Consider the following 19,171-nt stretch of genomic DNA (forward strand, 5'->3'; position numbering starts at 1 on the left):
TCTGGTAGACCTGTTCTATTTTCAAATGTGTACATCTTGTGCCACTACCTAAGGCAGTGCTGGGCCATGACAGAGGGCACTCTCAAAAAGATAATGGAACAGATGAGACATGCATGCAAAATTTAAAAATAATGTAAAGGTAAAGGTATTATCAAAATTATATATATATGTATGTGTGTATGTATATAAACTGTGGAAACATGGAATAGGGAAATTACTTGTCTAGTCTGATCCTGCAAACTAGGACAAGCTCATGTATGGCTGGGAGTCAGGAGACCAAACACCAAGTCCTTCACTCTAACCTTCAAGTGTGTAAGTTCAGCACCCTTCTAAGCACAGCTCAGACGTGACAGGCACTAATGGTTGTTTGGGTGTCAGGTGAACAATTGCGAACCATCACCAGGTTTGGTAGCCCTCATTTTTCCAGTTTTCCTCACATCTGTCCCAGTGTCAGATACACGGTGGGTGAGCAGGTGTGACAATGGGTGAATGAAGTCATGCTCCCAGAAGTCATATTCCCATATCCCCAAAAGGACAATGGAATTAACCATCCTGGGAAATTCAGTTCTTACGGAACATCCAAGCCCCCATCACTCTCACCTCGTAATCTTCCGCTTGCTTTCAAACAGTGCCAACAATATGACAAACTGACAGGTCTTAATTCTAAAAAGGCTCTCGTTTTTATGAGCATGATGTAGAATAGCCACAGGGGTAGTTCTATTATACTTTTTCTTAGCTTTAGTTTGGATGGCATGGCGGCCACAGAAAAGTCTGGTAACGTCAGTTCTCCAGCAGTCCGAGTCCAGAATGCCACCCTCCTCATGGGAGGCCTTTCACCCACCCTCCTTGCCCCTCCGAAGCTCTCCAGAGCCCATCCTAGGACAGCAGCCATAAAAATAGCAGGAAGGTGAAGACGATGCCACAGACACTGCACAATCCATGGCCCAGATCATCTCTGCGAGCCACAGAGAGTTCACTGAAACCACAATGCCCCTTTTTGTGCCTCCCGAGGCTGGCGCCTCACTCCGTCTCAATTGCAGACGCCCCCTATGCTCTCTTGTGCTCAAGGATGATATATTTATCTGGAAGGCTCCAGATGGCAGGAGTGGGCAAGTGATTCCTTTGCTTTATCATTCCTGGCAGGCCCCACAGGGTTTCTAAGCTGGGGCCAGCACATTAGCAGTGCCCGTCTCTCCTGGGCTGAGGTGTCACCTCTGAAGACTTAATCGATGCCCCAGTCAGGAGGGGCTGCTGCAAGGGAGTTAGCGCAGCCTGAGAAGGGGGCACTTGCCTGAAGGCCCATCTACCCTGCACTGACTGCACAGTGAGTCCCCTCCCAGAGGGGATCAGAGACAGTGACGAGGATGCCTCACCCTCCCTCCCCCCTGCCTGACCACCTCAGGTACCCAGCACCAGGGGCCCCTCCCAACAATGGCTGTGAAGGGAACCAACACCCCAAACACAGGCACAGTTGGCTCCCAACTTTCCATGCATATTTTACTACACTTTGGATTATACCTGGTCAATATCACAGAAAAATTAACGAAGAGTACATCGTTATTTTACATATATAATCCTCAAATTACATGGTGGCACCGAAAGTCTGATAACAGGTGTTTGAGCACAAGTGTTCCCACCCTGCCTCCCACAGAGAACTAAAAGGGTGAGGACACTAAGCCTCAATCTCAGTCCCCAGCTCCCAGCAAGCTCCCCCGCCACCGCCAGTACGTTAGTCCTCTGCTCAAAGTTCCCAACGTCCCCAAGGAGACAGAAACGGGGAAAGTGCAAGAGGAAAAGAATGGGTTACTTCATCTGAAATGGTATTTGTGGCAAGGTTGTCCTTTTATGGTCAGAAACAAAACCATTTCTTTCTTATTTGTGGTACGGGAAAAAGCCATGACTGGTATAATAATGCAAACAAAACAAAACAAAACAGATAAAGCCAGAAATAACCTCTAATCATAGAGCATTTAGTGAACAACAGCCTATGTTTAAATCTGGTTTCCCAGGTTCAGCCTTGCCAAGGAATCGTCTAAAAGTCCCTGTACCCTACCCTACCCCCTCTCTGGCAGGCCACCTGCACCCCCGGTTGAGAATTGAGTTCACTTTATGTGGATCCACCCCCGAGAGTGCTCAGATGACCCTCCAGCTGTCACATGACTACAAGGAATTGCTGTCCCTGAGACTGACTCTCCCTCTCCAACACCACATGGACAAGAGGCCCAGTCTACAAAGCCACTTAGGCAAGAGGGATGCAGTCAACAAATTCAGGTTTGGGTTTGTTTTGTTGGTGGGGTTTGGGGATTATTTGGGGGCTAAATTGCCATCTTCTCTCTACCAATCCAGGCTTTCCCGGGCCTGGTCCCCTCTGTCAGGGACTGGCTCAGTCTGCCCCCTGGGATGGATGGCGGGTGAGGGGAGCAGAGCCTGTTACCTGCTGCACATCCTGCTGGAAGACGCAGAGCTGCAGCCGCTGGTGGAGACGCACCTTGCGGTGCTGCCAGATGCTCTCGAGGCGTCGCTGGTGGTGCAGCACCTCATGCACCACGTCCAGCACCTGGTGCACCGCCTTGGAGTAGTTGGCTGTGGCTGTGAGGGACTCGGAGTTCCCAGGACTGAGGGGACGCTGCAGCACATCCAGCAGGGCTTTGCCATCCTGGCTGACCTGCAGGAAGGAAAGAAGATTAGGGCAAGGGACAGGAGTGGCAGGCAGGGCACAGAGAGACCGGGAGTCTGCCCAGGTTTCCCCAATTAGGCCTGAGAATCTCAGTCCTTTCCAGACCCATGACCACTGAGGAATGTGCCAGCTGGCCAGAGCTGCCATGGTGTCCCACCTGCCCCCACAGGGAGGGCAGAGCATCCGGAATCCCGGGGAGAGTTGCTACTGGAGACTGGCCGGCTGTCTGTGAGATTCTCTCCCCTCTTGAGTTTCAGCTCCATGAGGGCAGGGACTCTGCCTTGCTCACTGCTCTCTCCCCAGTGCCCAGAATAGTGCCTGGCACATAGTAGGCACTTGATAAATTCTTTGACGGACTCACTGACTAGGTCAGGCAGCAGAACTTCATTTCATAAATGAAGTCAAATCTCAGTTGCCGCCATTATCCTCTCCCACTATGTCTTTCTCAACGTCTCCTATCTGGTTCCAAACTTCTAGAATTGTGACCAGAGGCAAGTTACTAAGCCTCTCTGGGCCTTAGCTTCCTTGCCTGTGAAAGAAGGATAATTATGGTACATACTTCATAAAGTTGTGGTGAGGATTAAATGAGTTAACATACATGGAGTGCTTAGAATAGGGCCTGGCACACAGTACTGGCTACCAATTTTATCATCATCATCATCATCATTTTCTCTCTCCTCTCTTCTTTATTTCCTTGTCATTTTCTTTTATCGTTATCCTTTTTAAAAATCTTTTTCTCTCCCTCTATGCTACGCCCTTCTTTCCCCCCAAAATCAATGACCTTCCCATTTTTCTAGAACATGTGGAGTAAGGTAGGGACCCTTAGACTGTGGACACACCATCCATGCTCCTGGGTTCCCTAACAGTTGCCCTCAGTCTGAGAGCAGTGGGGTGACCTTCCCTGCCCATTCCTCTCACTGGAATCCTGGCACCATCCTGGGCCCTAATAACTCTGGAAAGTGTATCACATGGTTGATACCTGTGGACTTCCAGTGCTTGGCAGGGACCCCACAGAACTGCATCTTTCCAATTTAAAACAGTGGTAGCTGGGCAACTGACAGGAATTTTAAGTTCCCAAATCAATTTGTTTAATAACTAAATCAGAGTTGATTTGAAGGAGAAATGGTCTTTTCCTACCAGCAAGGCAGGGAAGGAGGTGTGCTTCCATCCCCACCCCGTGAAGACGAGTGGGGAGCTGTCTGCTGGGCTTGCAGCCTCCCCTCATCCCTCCTTCCATCACTTAGTAGCCCAGCTGGGGGTCTAGGAACACTGAGGCTCCTGGGGCACAGAAATGCTCTCAGGGCGGGGCTGGTTAAGAGGAGTGCTGGGGTAGGGTGCAGCGGGGGAGGGAGGAACCCACCACCACCCACCGGATCTCACCATCCCCAGCTCCCATAATTTCCTGCCGGGGAAGTAATGCCCTCCAGAGATGTGAATGAGACAAATATTCCATGGCCAAACCCAGGAGAGTTCTCTTCAGGGAGTCCTGAGCAAATGCTGTCTTGTGGCACTATGCCATGTCTAGGGGAGGGTGGTTAGGAATGGAGGACCAAGTGCTAAAAATTGAAGTCAACTTGAGTCCTCTGCCTCAGTCTTCACATCTGGAGGAGGCAGGGATGACCCACTGACCTCTGAAGTGGGCCTGGAAGGAATGTCTTATGTCTCACAATGCTAGGGCCTGAGAAGTCACTGTGAGAAATATTGTCTGTATGTATAATTACACCCATACCACACAAGTGGGAAACATGTAAGTATAGTATTAATCTCATTTGTACTCTCTCTTTTTTTTTTTAATTTACAAGGAGTAAATTTAGAGATTCTTGACCCGTGGGCAGAAGCACAGTTCTGTTATAAGAGAGAAAGCCTTGGGCCATTTGGATCAGAGCTGGTTTGGCTCACAAGGCCTCCTCTCTGCCTCCTACAATGACAAAGTCTGTTACAGTTTTTTAGGACTCATTACTGTCAGGCGCTGGGCCAAGTGCATTACATACATTATCTTTATAACCTGTAACACTACCCTGTGAGGCAGGTATTGCCACCTTCGTTTCACAGAAGAATGAAATGGTTAAGAGCGGTGAGCCTGAGGGAACACAGCTGATAAGTAGGAGAGCCAGGATTCAAACTCAGTTTTGACTGTGGCAAAACCCTTACTCTTACTCAGAAGCCATTGGTTCTTAGACTTCAATGTGCATCAAACTCACCTGGGGCAATAGGTATTAAAATGTACACGTGTTGACATTCTGATTCAGTCTGGGCTGGACATTCTGATTCAGTCTGGGCTGCAACACAGGAACCTGCATCTTTAACCCTCACCTCAGGTGAGTCTAATGAAGGTGGTCCAGGAACCCACTTTAACAAAACTCCTTTAACTGGCCTTGCCCCAGAAGAAACTCATCGCGAAGCTGTGAAGTCAGTTTCCCCTCTACGTCCCTCTTCCTTAATCGCCACCTCTTTCCATCCCTCAGCCCCTTTCCCTGAAAACGCATGCCCAGAGGCCACTACCTGCTGGTGTATGTCACACAGACACACCTACATGGCTCTTCCCTTTTACTTTGAAAGGACTGTCTAGAGGTTCTTTCCCCTTCTCAACTTTGCAATACCTCCCCTGACCTTTGATTTTTCAGTGGAAGAGCCTTTTAGTTCATCCTTCACATCCACGGCAGCTTCTCACTCCTGCAAACACTTATCTCTACCCTGTGTGCTTCCCTCTGGGTCTTCTAGTGAGCAATCAGTATTTTTAGATGAGCTGCTCCATAAAAGGGTGGCAGGGCTAGTGTGTCCGTTCACCAACCAGAAAGCAAACTCCAGAAAAGCACAGCTTTGTTTTCTTATATTCCTCTTCCTAGAGGAGAAAGTCTAATCTTCACATACAGGGTAAAGCAGATAGATGTGTAGCCACATGTACGTATGTGTGAAAGAAAGGGGAAGAGAGAGGGAGAGAGAGAGAATATGAATGTGTGTGTATACCAAGGTAATACCTGCTAATTGCCCCAATTTTTTTCTGTTCCCTGGCCGGAGACACCATAGTCCATAGATCGAGGTTCCTAAAGCTGGAGAGAAACAGCCTCTCTTCTTTTTAGTCCAGCCCGGGCCATTTCACAGTGTGTAGGCCAGTGCTCTCATCACCCACCCATGTGCAGACACGCCCAGAGCCCCTGCTGCCCTGTGCAGCTCTCACCTCCGTGTAGGCCTGGGTCACCTGCTCATACAAGGACTGGTGGTGGTGGATCGCCAGCTCCAGGTCCTGCATCTCAGACGGCAGGCCACCTTCACTGCACATCTTGCACCAGGCATCCACTCCGGACAGGAACTGGAAGGAGACACCAGGCGGGTCAGTGTGGGAGCACGGGGGGTGGGGAATGAATGGGTTACGGAGAGAGGGTCAGATACCTTGGGAAGAAACATTGGGACTTCTGGAAGCCTTCAGATACCACTGCAGGGGGTAGAGTTTTTCTTTAATTCTACAAACACTAACCCTTAGTAAGAGATCAGATGTAGGCACCTGTTTAGAAAGTGTAGTTTCCACAAAGAGGACTATTATGAACCTGGGGGGGTGGGCAGCGTGAGTTAGTTGCCTGGATGTTCAACAGGTTGTACCACACGTTGACTGCTGAGCACAGGTGCAGACACAGCTCACTACATTCCATGGACACATCAGGGCTTCCTGCCCCCCCCCCCCCGCACACTCACAGGCATGCATGTAACACGGTGCGATGTTCCCACACCTGTGCTTTACAGGGTATATGATGAGTTGCGAGAGGAGCAAAGAACACCCACATAGGACCACCAGAACCCCCAAGGAACTTGCAGGGAGCATTCCCACAGGGGATGGAGGCTGAGCTCAACAGCACTTCCACTGCTGGGTCAGCGCCCTGAAGCGGGGAGCAGGAGGGACAGCCTAAGGGGACAGACTGTGCTGCACCTACAGTGGCAGTAGCTCCTGGGATGGGATATGATTTATAAATATGGATCTTGACAGACATCAAATTATTTAAAAATTAAAATTAACAACTGTGGAAGACTGTGGCTCTCCACGCACAAAGGGTGAGCTAACTGAAATCACTCAGATTTATTAGGTGGGAAAATGCACCTTTAAAATGCAAATAATTCTTCACCCAACAGTCTGGAATGGTTCTGTCTGTGATTCCTCTCGCTTGGGTGCACAGCTCCATTTAAATTAATTGCCTAAATACCTTTTCATCCCATTGCCGAGAACAGCCCATATGAGGACAATAAAGAGCTGCCTAGATAAACGCATATAAAAAAATAGCCTTGAATCAGTTTTTTCCCCCCAGTTAAAAAGAAGCATGGTTTATGAGTAAGTCTTAAAGGACTAGTAACATCTGAGGAAATCACATTAAAAAACAGATACAAATAAAATTTCTTCTGATCTAAACCAAGCCGAGTCAGGAAACATGAAATAAAACTTAGCTCCTCCAGTTACTCCCAGTCCTGGCACGGCGTTTCTTCTGCTTGAGTTCTAGTGGTGGTGCCACTGTCAGCTGTCAGCCCCTGGCCTGTTGGCTGTAATGGCTGATTTTTCATTCTGTATGTTTTTACCACATTAGGGCATTTCCTAGCAATTCTGGAAGAGTGTTGGATGCCATCTGATATCAGGTTACATGTATTTGCTGACATCTCAGAAGCTTGTTTGCTCCGCCAATAACTACTTTACAAAAGAATCTGAAAGCAGCTTGATATTCTGTGTCAACCATACGGGAAGAAAGGCCAGGCATGACAGCTCACATCTGTAATCCCGGCACTCTGAGAGGCCAAGGCAGGAGGATGGATCACTTGAGGCCAGGAATTTGAGACCAGCTGGGGTAGCATGGTGAGACCCCATCTCCACAAAAAAATTAAAAATTAGCTGAGCATGGTGGCATGCACCTGTAGTCCCAGCTACTCTGGAGGCTGAAGCAGGTGGATCACTTGAGCCCAGGAGTTCGAGGTTACAGTGACCTATGATCCTGCCACTGCACTCAAGCCTAGGCAACAGAGTGAGACCTTGTTTCTAAAAAAGACTTTATAAATTAAAAAAATAATCACAGGAGGAGCACTCTCTCAGGAGTCCTGTAGCAGATCCTACAGAATGGTCAGCTCAGAGAGGAAGTCAGAGAGACAGAGAGGGAAGTACTGAATTTTCCTTGCCAATCTGGATAAACCTTGAATCAAGTATGCAAGTGATAGGGTTGAAGAGAGAGAACAGGAAATTGGACATCAATATTCTCATGTTCCTAAGAATGAACCAGTCACTACCAGTCATAACACACATTATCCTTTAAAAAAAAAAAGCATGGCTAGATCCCTCTCAAAGCGTAGGGATGTGTTTGACTTGTGACAGAAGTATTTATTTCAGTCTTTATGAAGTTCTCAGCTGGAAATAGATACAGGTGATGGAAATAAAAAGATACCAGGATGTTGAGCAAATACCCATAGTAGTAAAATCTATTATTTAGTAAGTGCACTAGGCTCCTTATATGTTCCATCTCTAATGTTATACCCTTATAACAGCCCCACGTTAGAGACAAGGAAATGAGCTCAGAATGGTGAGGTGACTTGCCTAAGAGTTAACGAATGGTGGGGTTGGGATCAGAACCCACCTATAGTTGAAATGGACAAACTTGTAGAGTTCTAACACAAATGCTGGTTGACAATTCACTTATGTTAAGGAGTAAGACAAAAGTGAAAACCCCCTGAAGACTTATTTCAGAACATCACTTGCTCATCAATGATGTGAGTGACTTCTTTGCTCAATAATCATCATTTTTTAATATCAGAAGAATATTAATTTTTGTGTGCTACTCACAGAGTAACAGCTCCAGACAGGACACATATTTTTTTTAGTCTGAATTTAAAACCATTTTCTCTCTCATTTTCTTAAGACTCTAGACAATCAAAATACAATAAATCAAGGCCTAGTTTGTAGCATTTGGTAATTCCATGGTATAAAACTGCTACCATGGTTTATTTTAAGCTACTAATGTGACATCACTGAATGTGGAGTTCGGAAGAGATGATCGGTAGCACACAACTGTATAGGATTTCCACAATAGGAAAACTGTGGGACTTCACTACAAATACTTCTGGGAATGAATTAAGTGGAATGGTAACTCTTCAGTGGTTCATAATTGAATTAGACTTCTTGTCACTGTGATGTTTGGTTTCCATTCAAATGTATGAAGTGAGGAGTCATATTCCAGATTTTCTCTTTGCCACTTAATGATAGCATGTCTGCCAACCAATGAAGATTTAAGGACAGAGTCTCTTCTGATTATTCCACTAAGTCTTGTCAAAATAGTTAATATTGGAAAACCAGACATCACAGATTTTTCCAGGAACTCATACTCCTAAACAAAGTCAGAATAGATATCTTAGAGTTTTCAGGTTTTGTCTCCCTTGGTGGTGATACGCCATGCCATCACTTAAAATGTATTTTTCTTCCAGAGGTAAGAAAGGTAGTCTGGCAAGTCATTATCATCAATTTGTAAATAACAGTAGTAGTCTTGTCACTTACCTTAAAACCACCCATCTCTTGTAGTTAAAAAGATTAGTATTAGAGTGCCCTTCACATTATAGTTTACTTACTGTTCTGCATAATGTCCATATTATAGTTTACTGTCCTGTCATGTAAGTACAGGAGTTGCTCACTATGTTTACTCGTTATCCTACATATTCTCCATTGCATCATTAGTATATGTTATAATGATGAAAGAACTTTACTGAATATGTTTGAAGTATTATAAAAGGCAGATGGCTTTTTAATCTATGCATCTTTGGGATTTTGAAGAAGAAATTTTATTCTCTGATGTAAAAAGGAACTGTTACAAGAGTTGGAAACTCTGCACCTGTGTGTGTGTGTATATATATATATATATATATATATATTTTAGCAATAAAGCAGCATGGGCTGAGAATGCAAAAAAAAATAAAATAAAATAACCTCAAAAAAATAAAATATAGTAAAATAAGCAGGAAGTGATAAAGTTTTGAGTATTTATTAACTTTGTTTTTAATATAACATAATTACTTATAAACTTATATAATTTAGTTTTAAGTAATGGCTATGTTTAACAACCAGCTCACAAAATTCTTGAAAATTCAACTGGCTTTCCATGACCTGGTTCGAGCCCGGCTCTGACACATCATGAGATATTAGGCAGGTCACTTAATCTCTCAGAACTTCAGTGCTCCTCTCTGTAAAACGGGTTAGTAATGTCACTGGCCAATGTCTGGCTACTTTGTAAGTAAATAACAACAAGTAATTATTGTTTTTACTTATGATATTATTATCACATTATTACCCATAGCCAATACTTCATGTCAAATTAGTTTCCCCATGCCCCCAGCACTCAATGATTTCTTTATATTCACCCCTCTGGTCTTGCTCAGAGAATGCACACTAAGCAGACAGTCAACACACACACACACACACACACACACACACACACACATACACACACACACTCTCGCAAGCACAGGCACCCAACACCAACCACCAAGCAGAATGTAAACAGGTTCTGAGTCCTCTCTTGCTTGTATGACACAAGCAAAGCCCTCAAGACTTACCAGTATTTCTTTGTGTACACAGGGGCCATGAAAGTGGCAGAACATGGGTTATTGTTGCAACTATTCAGCGGAGTCTTCAGTGTTTCAAAAAAACAACAGGGGCTCTCTGTAGAGAGAGTGTGTGTGCTCCCACCCTGCCCTCCTCCACCTCTCACCCTTCCCACCACCAGCAGCTGCTGTAGCTCCCTGGGCCTCACCTGCTCGGCCTTCTGGTGGAACACGGCAGACATGGCGAGGATGGTGCTGCGCTCATCCAGGGCAGCGGCGAAGCTCTTCCACTCTTGGTCCAGCTGAGTGGAGATCTGCTTGATTTGCTGTGAGGCATAATGGCCAGCCTCAGAAAGGCGGGAAGCCACAGACATGATGCGGTTGATGTTGACGTAGGCATTCTGGAAGCAAAGAAGAGTGAGTGCTTAGTGGGGCAGGCTGAAAAGGCATCCACTGGGCACTTTTAGGGGGTGCATATTTGGGGAAGGAGGCTACTCAAAGCAAAAACTTTGAGAGAGCTTGGTACATGCCATACTAGCATATCTGTTTTTGTTCCAAGGGAAGTCTTTCTCTGTGACATAAAATTTGGCAGGTAGCAGAGACAATAACTGAGACTTTTCATTATGGGGAATCAGCATAGATTTTTGTGCCAACTATTAATGGAGTCACTTTACATAGACTATCTTATGCAATCCTCACAACCATCTCATGAGGTCGTTCCAGCGGGATGGCACAGCACTTGCAAGAGCACCCTTTGGAAGCAAGAGCACAAGCTGAAGGAGGCAAAGACATCTCCCTTGCTCAGGAGAAAGAGCTGTACCCGGGGCATTATTGCCACCTACAGTAGGGCAGCAGCACTCACCAAAGAGGGCAAAGGAGACACAGTAATTCCACATCTTCCTGTCACCTAGCAAAGACATCCCCCCTTCCTCCCAGGCCCCTCCCCCTGCCAAAAGAGCTGGCACACCGGCCACCAGTCAGGGTTTAAATAAAGAGAGCTTGTGAAGCTACACATTTATCCATGCTTAAAAAAAAAAAAAAAAAAAGGTCTATGGAATCCTTTTTTATCTCTGCCTGATTTGGGAACATTTCTCCAACTGACCCCAAAAGGCATCTGTGGGGGCTCTCTTGGCCCCACTGTCTCTTTTCATCTTGTGTTTTGTTTACGTTCATTCCCACAGTTGCTTGCCAATTAAAAACTCACGAACATGTGTGTTGTTTCCTACTAGGCCAGCAAAAAACTCTCCAGGAAGAAATAAGACAAAAGAATCCCCCCTCCCCCAATAATTGCTTCTTGGCCTTTTGGCTAAGATCAAGTGTGAAGAAAAACACCACAAATATAAGACAGTAGTGATTATGATTTGTTTAAACTGTTAGCTCCTATTAATTGTCTGAGGTGTCAAAACAATCAAGTAATATTGTGGCATGCACAGGAGGCTTTTCTGAATCACACAATGCCAGCCAGAAGGAGGACTGGGGAGGCAGGTTACTCACACACTTTCACTCTTTGTTACAAATCTTCTTGAATGATTATAAATATTCTTTAGCTACAGCATTTTCTCTGGGCTCTCTTAGCTCAGGTGTAGCTCATTAATACTGGGTAGGTTTAATGAAGGTTCTTTATTTTCCTCTCCCACTTCCCTCATGGTCCCATTCATCTTAGCTGTCCCCGACCTCCACGTACTCCATCCCAAACCTGGGCCAGGCCGATAAGGTCTCTCTTAATTTAAACAGTCTCTGTAGACATTTAGAAGGTTAAGTGAAGTGCTTGAGTACAAATCCATCCTGATGTCTAATGACGCCCAGGCATCATCTCTTTTTTTAGTCTGGCCCGAGACCTTTCTGACTCAGTGCATTTCCTTAATAGAGCTTCAGTATTTCTGACTCTTGTTATGTGAGATAACTATCCTTCAAAGATTTAGTAATCATTATCAGCCCTCTTCTGAGTTAGGACACAAATTCTACTTAAAATCAAACTCTATAGAACTGACAGGAAAACCAACTCTGCACCTAGAAGTGGAGGGAAAGAAGAGGAAGAGGGAAAAGCATGCACTGACTCTAAGTTTCATCTTCTACAGAAGTAACATTGAGAATCCCCCCAACTTCCCATTCATGACATTGCATTAGTTTGGGTTCTCCAGCAAAGCAGATTGGAGACAGGATGTGGGGCAGAGAGTGTATTGGGCATGTTCCCAGAAAGCATAGTAAAGGAGAGAAGAAGCCAAAGAGGAGAAGGAGGGAAATGAATAAGGATGTGTTAATTAGTGGGTTAGTGCTATGAGCAACTGGGGCTCAATCCCTGCTAAGACCTCTTGAGAAACTCTATAAAACACACCTCTGAGCTGTCCCACTGAGGAGTGAGGAATCTGGGCTATTTATGCACCAGGCTCCATCACTCACTGGTTGAAGGTCCCTCCTGGGGTAAGTCCCTGGCATTTCCAGCTTGACCCACACACAGGCCAAGCACACTCCCGAGGTCACAGTGACCATGGCGGAGAAATGCAGGAAGCTGTTAGTTTGTATGGGACTCACCACCAGACGACCCCCAGGACAGACAGAGGGGATATGGGTGGGACACTGACAGCATCTGATAGAACTGTCCTCCCAAACTGGATTCAAATCCTGGAATCTAACACCGCCCTCCTCCCCCGGCCCCAAATAATCCAGATCTATCTAGGTTGTTGGGTTTTCCTATCCTGGAAAAAGCTCTTATGTACTTTGGCCAGACAGGATGCAAGAAGATCAATAAGAATGAGGCATTACCGTGTCCCCAGGTACATCCTACAGACATCCAGAGCTCTGTCATCACCACTTGTTTACATTCTCCTCCCTCCCAGGGAACACAGGGAAGCATATATCTGCTTACTTTTAGGAAGAACTTTCTAGCTATTAGAGATGTCCAACTGTGGCTGCCTCTGGAGACTGTTAACACCTTGTCATTCATTCAAATATTTATGGAGAGTGGGCCAGGCTCTGTGCTGGGGGTGTGGGAGATCAAAGAGGAACGAGGAAGGATTCCTGCCCACCCACCCCCTGCCCTCAGGGGCTCACAGCAGAGACTTAAGACAAGTCCTCCAATAACTGTAATTTAAAGCAAAATGAAGTAAGTGCTTCCACAGAGGCAGAAGCAACTCCCTGCGGGGCTCGGGGGGGGGCAGGGCTCTGAACCTTTGGTGGGGATGCTGGCAAGGGGCTTCCTGCACAGCGTGGGGTGGAGGAGCTGGCAGTCCTCCATGGACCCTTCAACCCTTAAGCCTGTGATCATAGATTAAAACTAAAATCAAATAAACAAAAAAGACCACAGCTTATGGTTTACATTCTAGACTAGCACAATAAATGCTTTCATGTCTCCTTATCAGCAGGCAGGGAAATGTCTTACTAAAACTAACAAATGATTATGCTTCACAAAAGAAATAGAGGCATTATTCCTCACAATGGAGGGATAAATAGAATGTTGACTCGTGAATTTGCTCATTGTTCTTCCTTATAGCCCCTTTTCAGAACATCAAAACACTCAGGCAAGTCACATTGTCCAAGCTCATCATCATCATCTTCTTCTTCATTTTCCTTTACCCTAGCACCTGGGAGAATGGGCAGATAGACTGTAAACTGCAGTTGTCCCTGAATACAAGGACAGCCAGAAACCAAGGGAGAAGGGAGGCATGGCAGGGAAGGTCTCGACGTAAAAGGAAAGAGCGAGGTTAAAGAGCTGGATTAAGAGTCTGAATAAACAGGAGTGCTTAGTCATTAAACATAAATGGCATTTCATGGCCTTTGGTCAATCCACTGTGTGGTTCTTCTGGGTGGCTGTTTACACCTCTGGTAGGGAACATTTGGGAGTCATGTTTGTCCTTGGGGCCTGGCCAGCAGAAATGCATATTTGGCTCTTTGCAGCCTTTCCATTTCCCACCAGCTGCCCCTCCACTGTCTCCCATCTGCCCGGCTCTACCATTCTCCCCTGCCAGCCTTAAATGCCTCTCCATCTGCAGAGCTGCCCGTCAGTCAAGGGCATCAGAGTCACTGGGCCAGGGCTCAAGAGACATGAGTACTGGTCCCAGCTCTGGCACTCACTTAAGATGTCACTTGACTCCTCCGTGTCTCAGTTTCCTCCTCTGTAAAATGAGGGAGTTTTCCTAGTGATCTTAGGAAATTCCATTTCTGAGTGCATAGTATCAGTTCCAGGAGAACAGGACAGTAGTGTTGCCTGCTCCAGAGGTGTATGTAGCCCAGCCTCACTGCCCACGCATCTCAGCATCTCCTCCCAGCTCTGCTCACTGCCCCACAGCGTGAGGACCAAGGCTAGACCCTCTGAGTTCTTCCGCCTTCAGCTGACCAAGGGCCAGTTGCCCTTCTCCCCGCTCCTCTGCAGCCCCTTCCCCTAAGCTGCACTGTCTAGACCATCCAGTTTCCCTGGCCAGAAGGTAATAATTTGTCTAATAATTCAGGCTTGATGAGTATCTTCTTCAATCTTTACATCAAAACAGCTTTATTAAATTTAAATCCCCATATATATGGCAGTGCCTCTATTATTATCATTATTCAAAATATGGCATTTCTGAGCTGTAAACACAATCTACCCTGCAGAATGCAGTGTGTCGCAGCATGGTCTGTGGCGTCATCCACCCTTCCCTACCTCCTCTCAAAGCCTCTGCTCCCACCATTTTGGTCACGAACAGGAGAAATAACTACATTCCAGCAAAATCTCACTAACTCAAAAACCTTCTACATTGACACCTTTCCCCAATTTTGTTACCTACAAAGTTCTATTTTCTTGGCTCATTCCTAAAGTCATTAGCTGGAGACCACAGGATGGAGGCCCTTTTTCCTGAGGCCTCGTCTCCTGCTGTGATTAACTGAAATCCACGGAGCAGAGTCATTCTCCTGAGGGAATGACTTGGCAGATCATAATGAAAGTTTTCAGCCCTGCCAAAAGGTCTCCCATTCTGGACCTGGTTCCTAGTTTACCCTTGCTGGCTACAAAAACATGCAAAGTTGCTTACAAAACAATGATAACTTTCTATTTATGAACTCAGCTAAATTTTTCTCTTTAAATGAGGTTTCTTATGTGGTATACTCTGAAAGAGATGCTGGTTCTTCCAGAAATAATTATTTGATGCAAGCTATCATTTTGATAACCTTAGCTCTGTGTTGGGGCTGATTGCAAGAGAAGCTTATTGTCAAGAGTGTGTATTATGTGAATCCCATTCATTTTACTCCTAAAAGCAGAGGTGAACTTTACAGTCCTATGGTCATAGGTCCCCACCCTGAATCAGCAACTCTCTCTGTGGGCTACAAGAGATAACATAAAGCATCCAGCCAGTTGTCTGGCATATAACCAATAGCACAATGAATGTCACATCTTTTCTCTTTTCTGCTTCCAGCAAACTGGCATTAACTCCCCAAGTTAAGTACAAAACAAATCAAAGTATTTGTAAAAAGTATAACAAAAGAAAAATCTATCAAGTATCCTAACCAGAGGCAAAATAAGTAGCTGAAATTCCCCTTGTTTTTCACAGAGAGCACAACAACGTCCCCTACTATTCCCTACTGTAGCTGCCACTACCGCCCTAGCTGCTTGCCAGTCCCCTTCCCGACATGCCACACACCCTCAGCTGTAGCTACTCTCCCCCAGGAACCTTGAATTGCCTACAAGTTTCTCCTTGACCCAGAGAGATCAGAGGGTTCAGAATAAACCAGTAACTTGCTTTTTGAGCCATGCTCTTTCAACACATTGTTCTCTCATACCTTAAGTTGAAAAATAGAAGGGGTAGCCTTCTTGGGGCACCTCCACTACTTTGGCATATGCTAGCCACATTCAGAACATCTAGAGGTGGGAACATTTTGTCCTCACACAGGAGGACAGATCCTACTTATCATCCCACCTTTTGTATTACAAAAGGTGGCAGAAGCCTCCTCGCCATGCTGGGTGTCAGGGGGTTCCTTCACTTTGTGGTCTAGGGGCAACCTGACTTGCCTTCACCTCCAGAGACGCAGAGGAAAACATCAGAGAGCTGTTTCATTTTTGCAAGGAATGAGTCCTAAGCACAGGGTTCTCAATTCCATTCCAGTTAATGGAGCTACAGCTTTTTAATCATTATTATGAAAACAAAAGTTGAGATCTGCCTGTCAGGTCATTATAGGAGGTGAGGCATAACCACCACTTATGGGACACTTTATGCCTGAAGGAACTCAGTCCTCTCAACAGCCCTCAAGACCTTGACTCTCCAAATCCAAAAGTCAAGGGACGGAGGCCAGGCAAACAACTGGACAAGAGCCAAGTGACTCAGCAAAACCATCAGGTCAAACACAAATCAAATATTGAATAAAAAAGCTAATATAAAATATATAAACAGTATTACCTCAACTGAGAAAACATTTTGCATACCAGCGAAGCACACCCAAATGTTAACAGTTATTGAATGCTTAGTTGGTGCCAGATAGACATGATGTGGGAACTTTGGGGTCTTTTTCTCATCTTTATTCTCTTATACATAGAAAATTAAAAAAAAAAATTGGTGTGTATGTTTTTTTAATAATCAGGGAAAAATGTTTTTAAAACTGTACAGAGGAAACTCTCCCTCCCCACTGAAGTTAATAAAAATATCAGATAGCTGTATATAATGGAGCTGGGGAATCTATGTTCAACCTTCTACTTCTATTCAACTCATTCTTTTTACTGAGAGACAAAGGTTGTTTCTAGTTTCTTTCTTCTCTATTACAAATAAGCTAAGGGTTGCTGAGTACTTTTAATTTTAATGGATTTGGGTTTTTAAAAATTTTTTTTAGAGATGGGTTCTTGCTATGTTGCCCAGGCTGGACTCAAACTCCTGGAATCAAGCAATCCTCCCATCTCAGCCTCTCAAGTAGCTGGAACCACAGTACATGCACCACCATGCCCAGGTAGATTTGGTATTTTTAATTTTAAAACATTTTAATGAGATACAATTATAGATTTGGCCAGGTTGCATTCCATTGAACTGTAATTACTCAAATTTCTCCATCTCTTTTCACTTTGATAAAGTTGGTTTTTTTTAAATAAAGTATAATTTCCATATAATGGAATGGGGCAGGTTTTAATGAACAAATACTGCTTTTATAAGGAAAGGAAAATAAAACCACTTTATTTAAAGTTTTTAGAACCCAAGTTCATGTAACAATCTTATTTTAAAGTTAGGGGAAAAAAACGAACCCAAACATGTCTTGAGTCCACCCAGCAGGTACTTAAAACTGTTTGTTAAATCAATCAAGTGACATACTCAAGATCAAAAGAAAAAGGAAGAATGGGATTAGAATCCCGGCCTCTTGATTCCACTCTGCACAACCCCTCTGCTTACTGCTACCTTTTTTTGGTGCCCTGCAGCTTATATCAATTTAAGTTTTTATTTTTTCACAGTCACAGAGCCATGAGGAGTATTTGGCGATTTCCCCATATAGCTTTCAGAGGTTTTTTGAGTAACATTCAATATCAGTAAGAAAATAAAGAGATTGTGCCAAAGCAATGGAAAAAACTGAGCCTCACGTCCTTTTTCCAGCTTAATAATACCATATGTATGACCTACATCTTTGCCAGTACCAAACTCATTTTGGGTCCTAAAGCTGCTAAATCATTAGTTTATGATTAATTAGTTTAACATTACCATGTAAACCTGCTGATCCCACCTTGAAGCATATGGACACTGGGATAGTAATATCTGGAATAGGAACTGTCCATGCTTAGAACTATACTACAATAGCTGTGAGATGTGATGAGCTCTAAAGGAAACCTCCAATTTCTGCCTCCCGTGAACCACAGGGTACCCTCTGGGGGGCCAAATGGAGCAGCTGATGGATGACTATCTGATCAGGTCTGGCCGAACAGTAGGTCAAACCATGTGGAAGCCATCTGTCACTGTCAGGTGGAGAGAGAAAGGGGGCAGGAATAGCCCCGGTGCTCAGCAAAGATAACATTGGCTCAGGAGTCCTTCTGCCCCTCTGGCCTGGCTTGCCATGGCAATGTTTCCTCCAGCAATTGCTTTACAAACCATTAAGCAGCCATGAAAACAAGCGCCTGGCCATATGTCCAAGGGCCACAGGAAACGAAACCCAGGAGCAGGTTTAAGTAAAAGAGAAGCTCCCCTCTCTCCCTCTCCTTTCTCAGCTTTGAGTAAAACTTCCTTGGAGGAGTGAGTGCTTCTGTATAAGGCATCCTTGCAGAATTGAAATGGTAGGGAAGGGAGGGTAAAGCTGGAATCAGATTCAGGGACACCAGCAAGGAAAGCGACTGCGAACAATGCAGCTCCACTGGGTTAGGACACAGTAATTTTAGGCTGCCTTTAAGGTTAAAATCAGACTTCAGGGAAATGCATTCATCAGTTTTTTATCCCTCAGCCATCTGTTTCATAGGGCTTGGCCACTCCATGCTTGGTGTGTGGCACCAGCATCACCCGGGAGCTGGTCAGAAATGCAGCATTTCAGGCCCCTCCCCAACCTTCTGAATCAGCATCTGCATTTTAACAAGATTGTTCCAGGTGATAGGTATGCATATTTACCTTTGAGAAGCTTTGGATCGGGAACTCTGAAGAGCTGCCCCGAACAAGAATTATTTCATCTAGTACTCCAGACCCTGACAATAAGAATAACTGAACATTTGCCAAGCATAGCATTGCGCCAAATGTCCTGCCTAAAATGCATGACCACACTTCATCCCTACGCCATCCCTGGCAAGGGCACAATCATACTCCCCTATTTACAGATGAGGTGGTAAGGCTCTGCAGAAATTTAAATAACTTGCCTAAGACCACACAGCTAGGAAGGAAATACAGAGCTCCAGTCAGACCTAGTGCCCACGCTCTTACCCACACTGCTGTTTTTACCTGGCCATAAATGTGAAAGCAGTTGGGTTGGCCAAGGAAGTCCCCCGAGGGAGAGGGGAGATGATGAAGAGAAATTCCTCCCAAAGAT

At 45.1% G+C, this 19,171-nt stretch overlaps 1 protein-coding gene across 1 annotated transcript in view; it reads right to left on the bottom strand.

The window, feature by feature from the left end:
• Window positions 1-19,171, bottom strand: part of LOC123630466 (kalirin) — a 457,953-nt gene that overhangs the window by 177,280 nt on the left and 261,502 nt on the right. The window contains exons 7-9 of the mRNA XM_045540114.1: window positions 10,441-10,632; window positions 5,856-5,987; window positions 2,435-2,665 (exon numbers count right to left, since the gene is read on the bottom strand). Coding sequence (XP_045396070.1) covers window positions 2,435-2,665; window positions 5,856-5,987; window positions 10,441-10,632 — 555 coding nt within the window. The remainder of the gene's footprint in view (window positions 1-2,434; window positions 2,666-5,855; window positions 5,988-10,440; window positions 10,633-19,171) is intronic.

The sequence above is a fragment of the Lemur catta genome, chromosome 1 (assembly GCF_020740605.2).
Source record: "Lemur catta isolate mLemCat1 chromosome 1, mLemCat1.pri, whole genome shotgun sequence".
In the NCBI taxonomy this organism is placed as follows: domain Eukaryota; kingdom Metazoa; phylum Chordata; class Mammalia; order Primates; family Lemuridae; genus Lemur; species Lemur catta.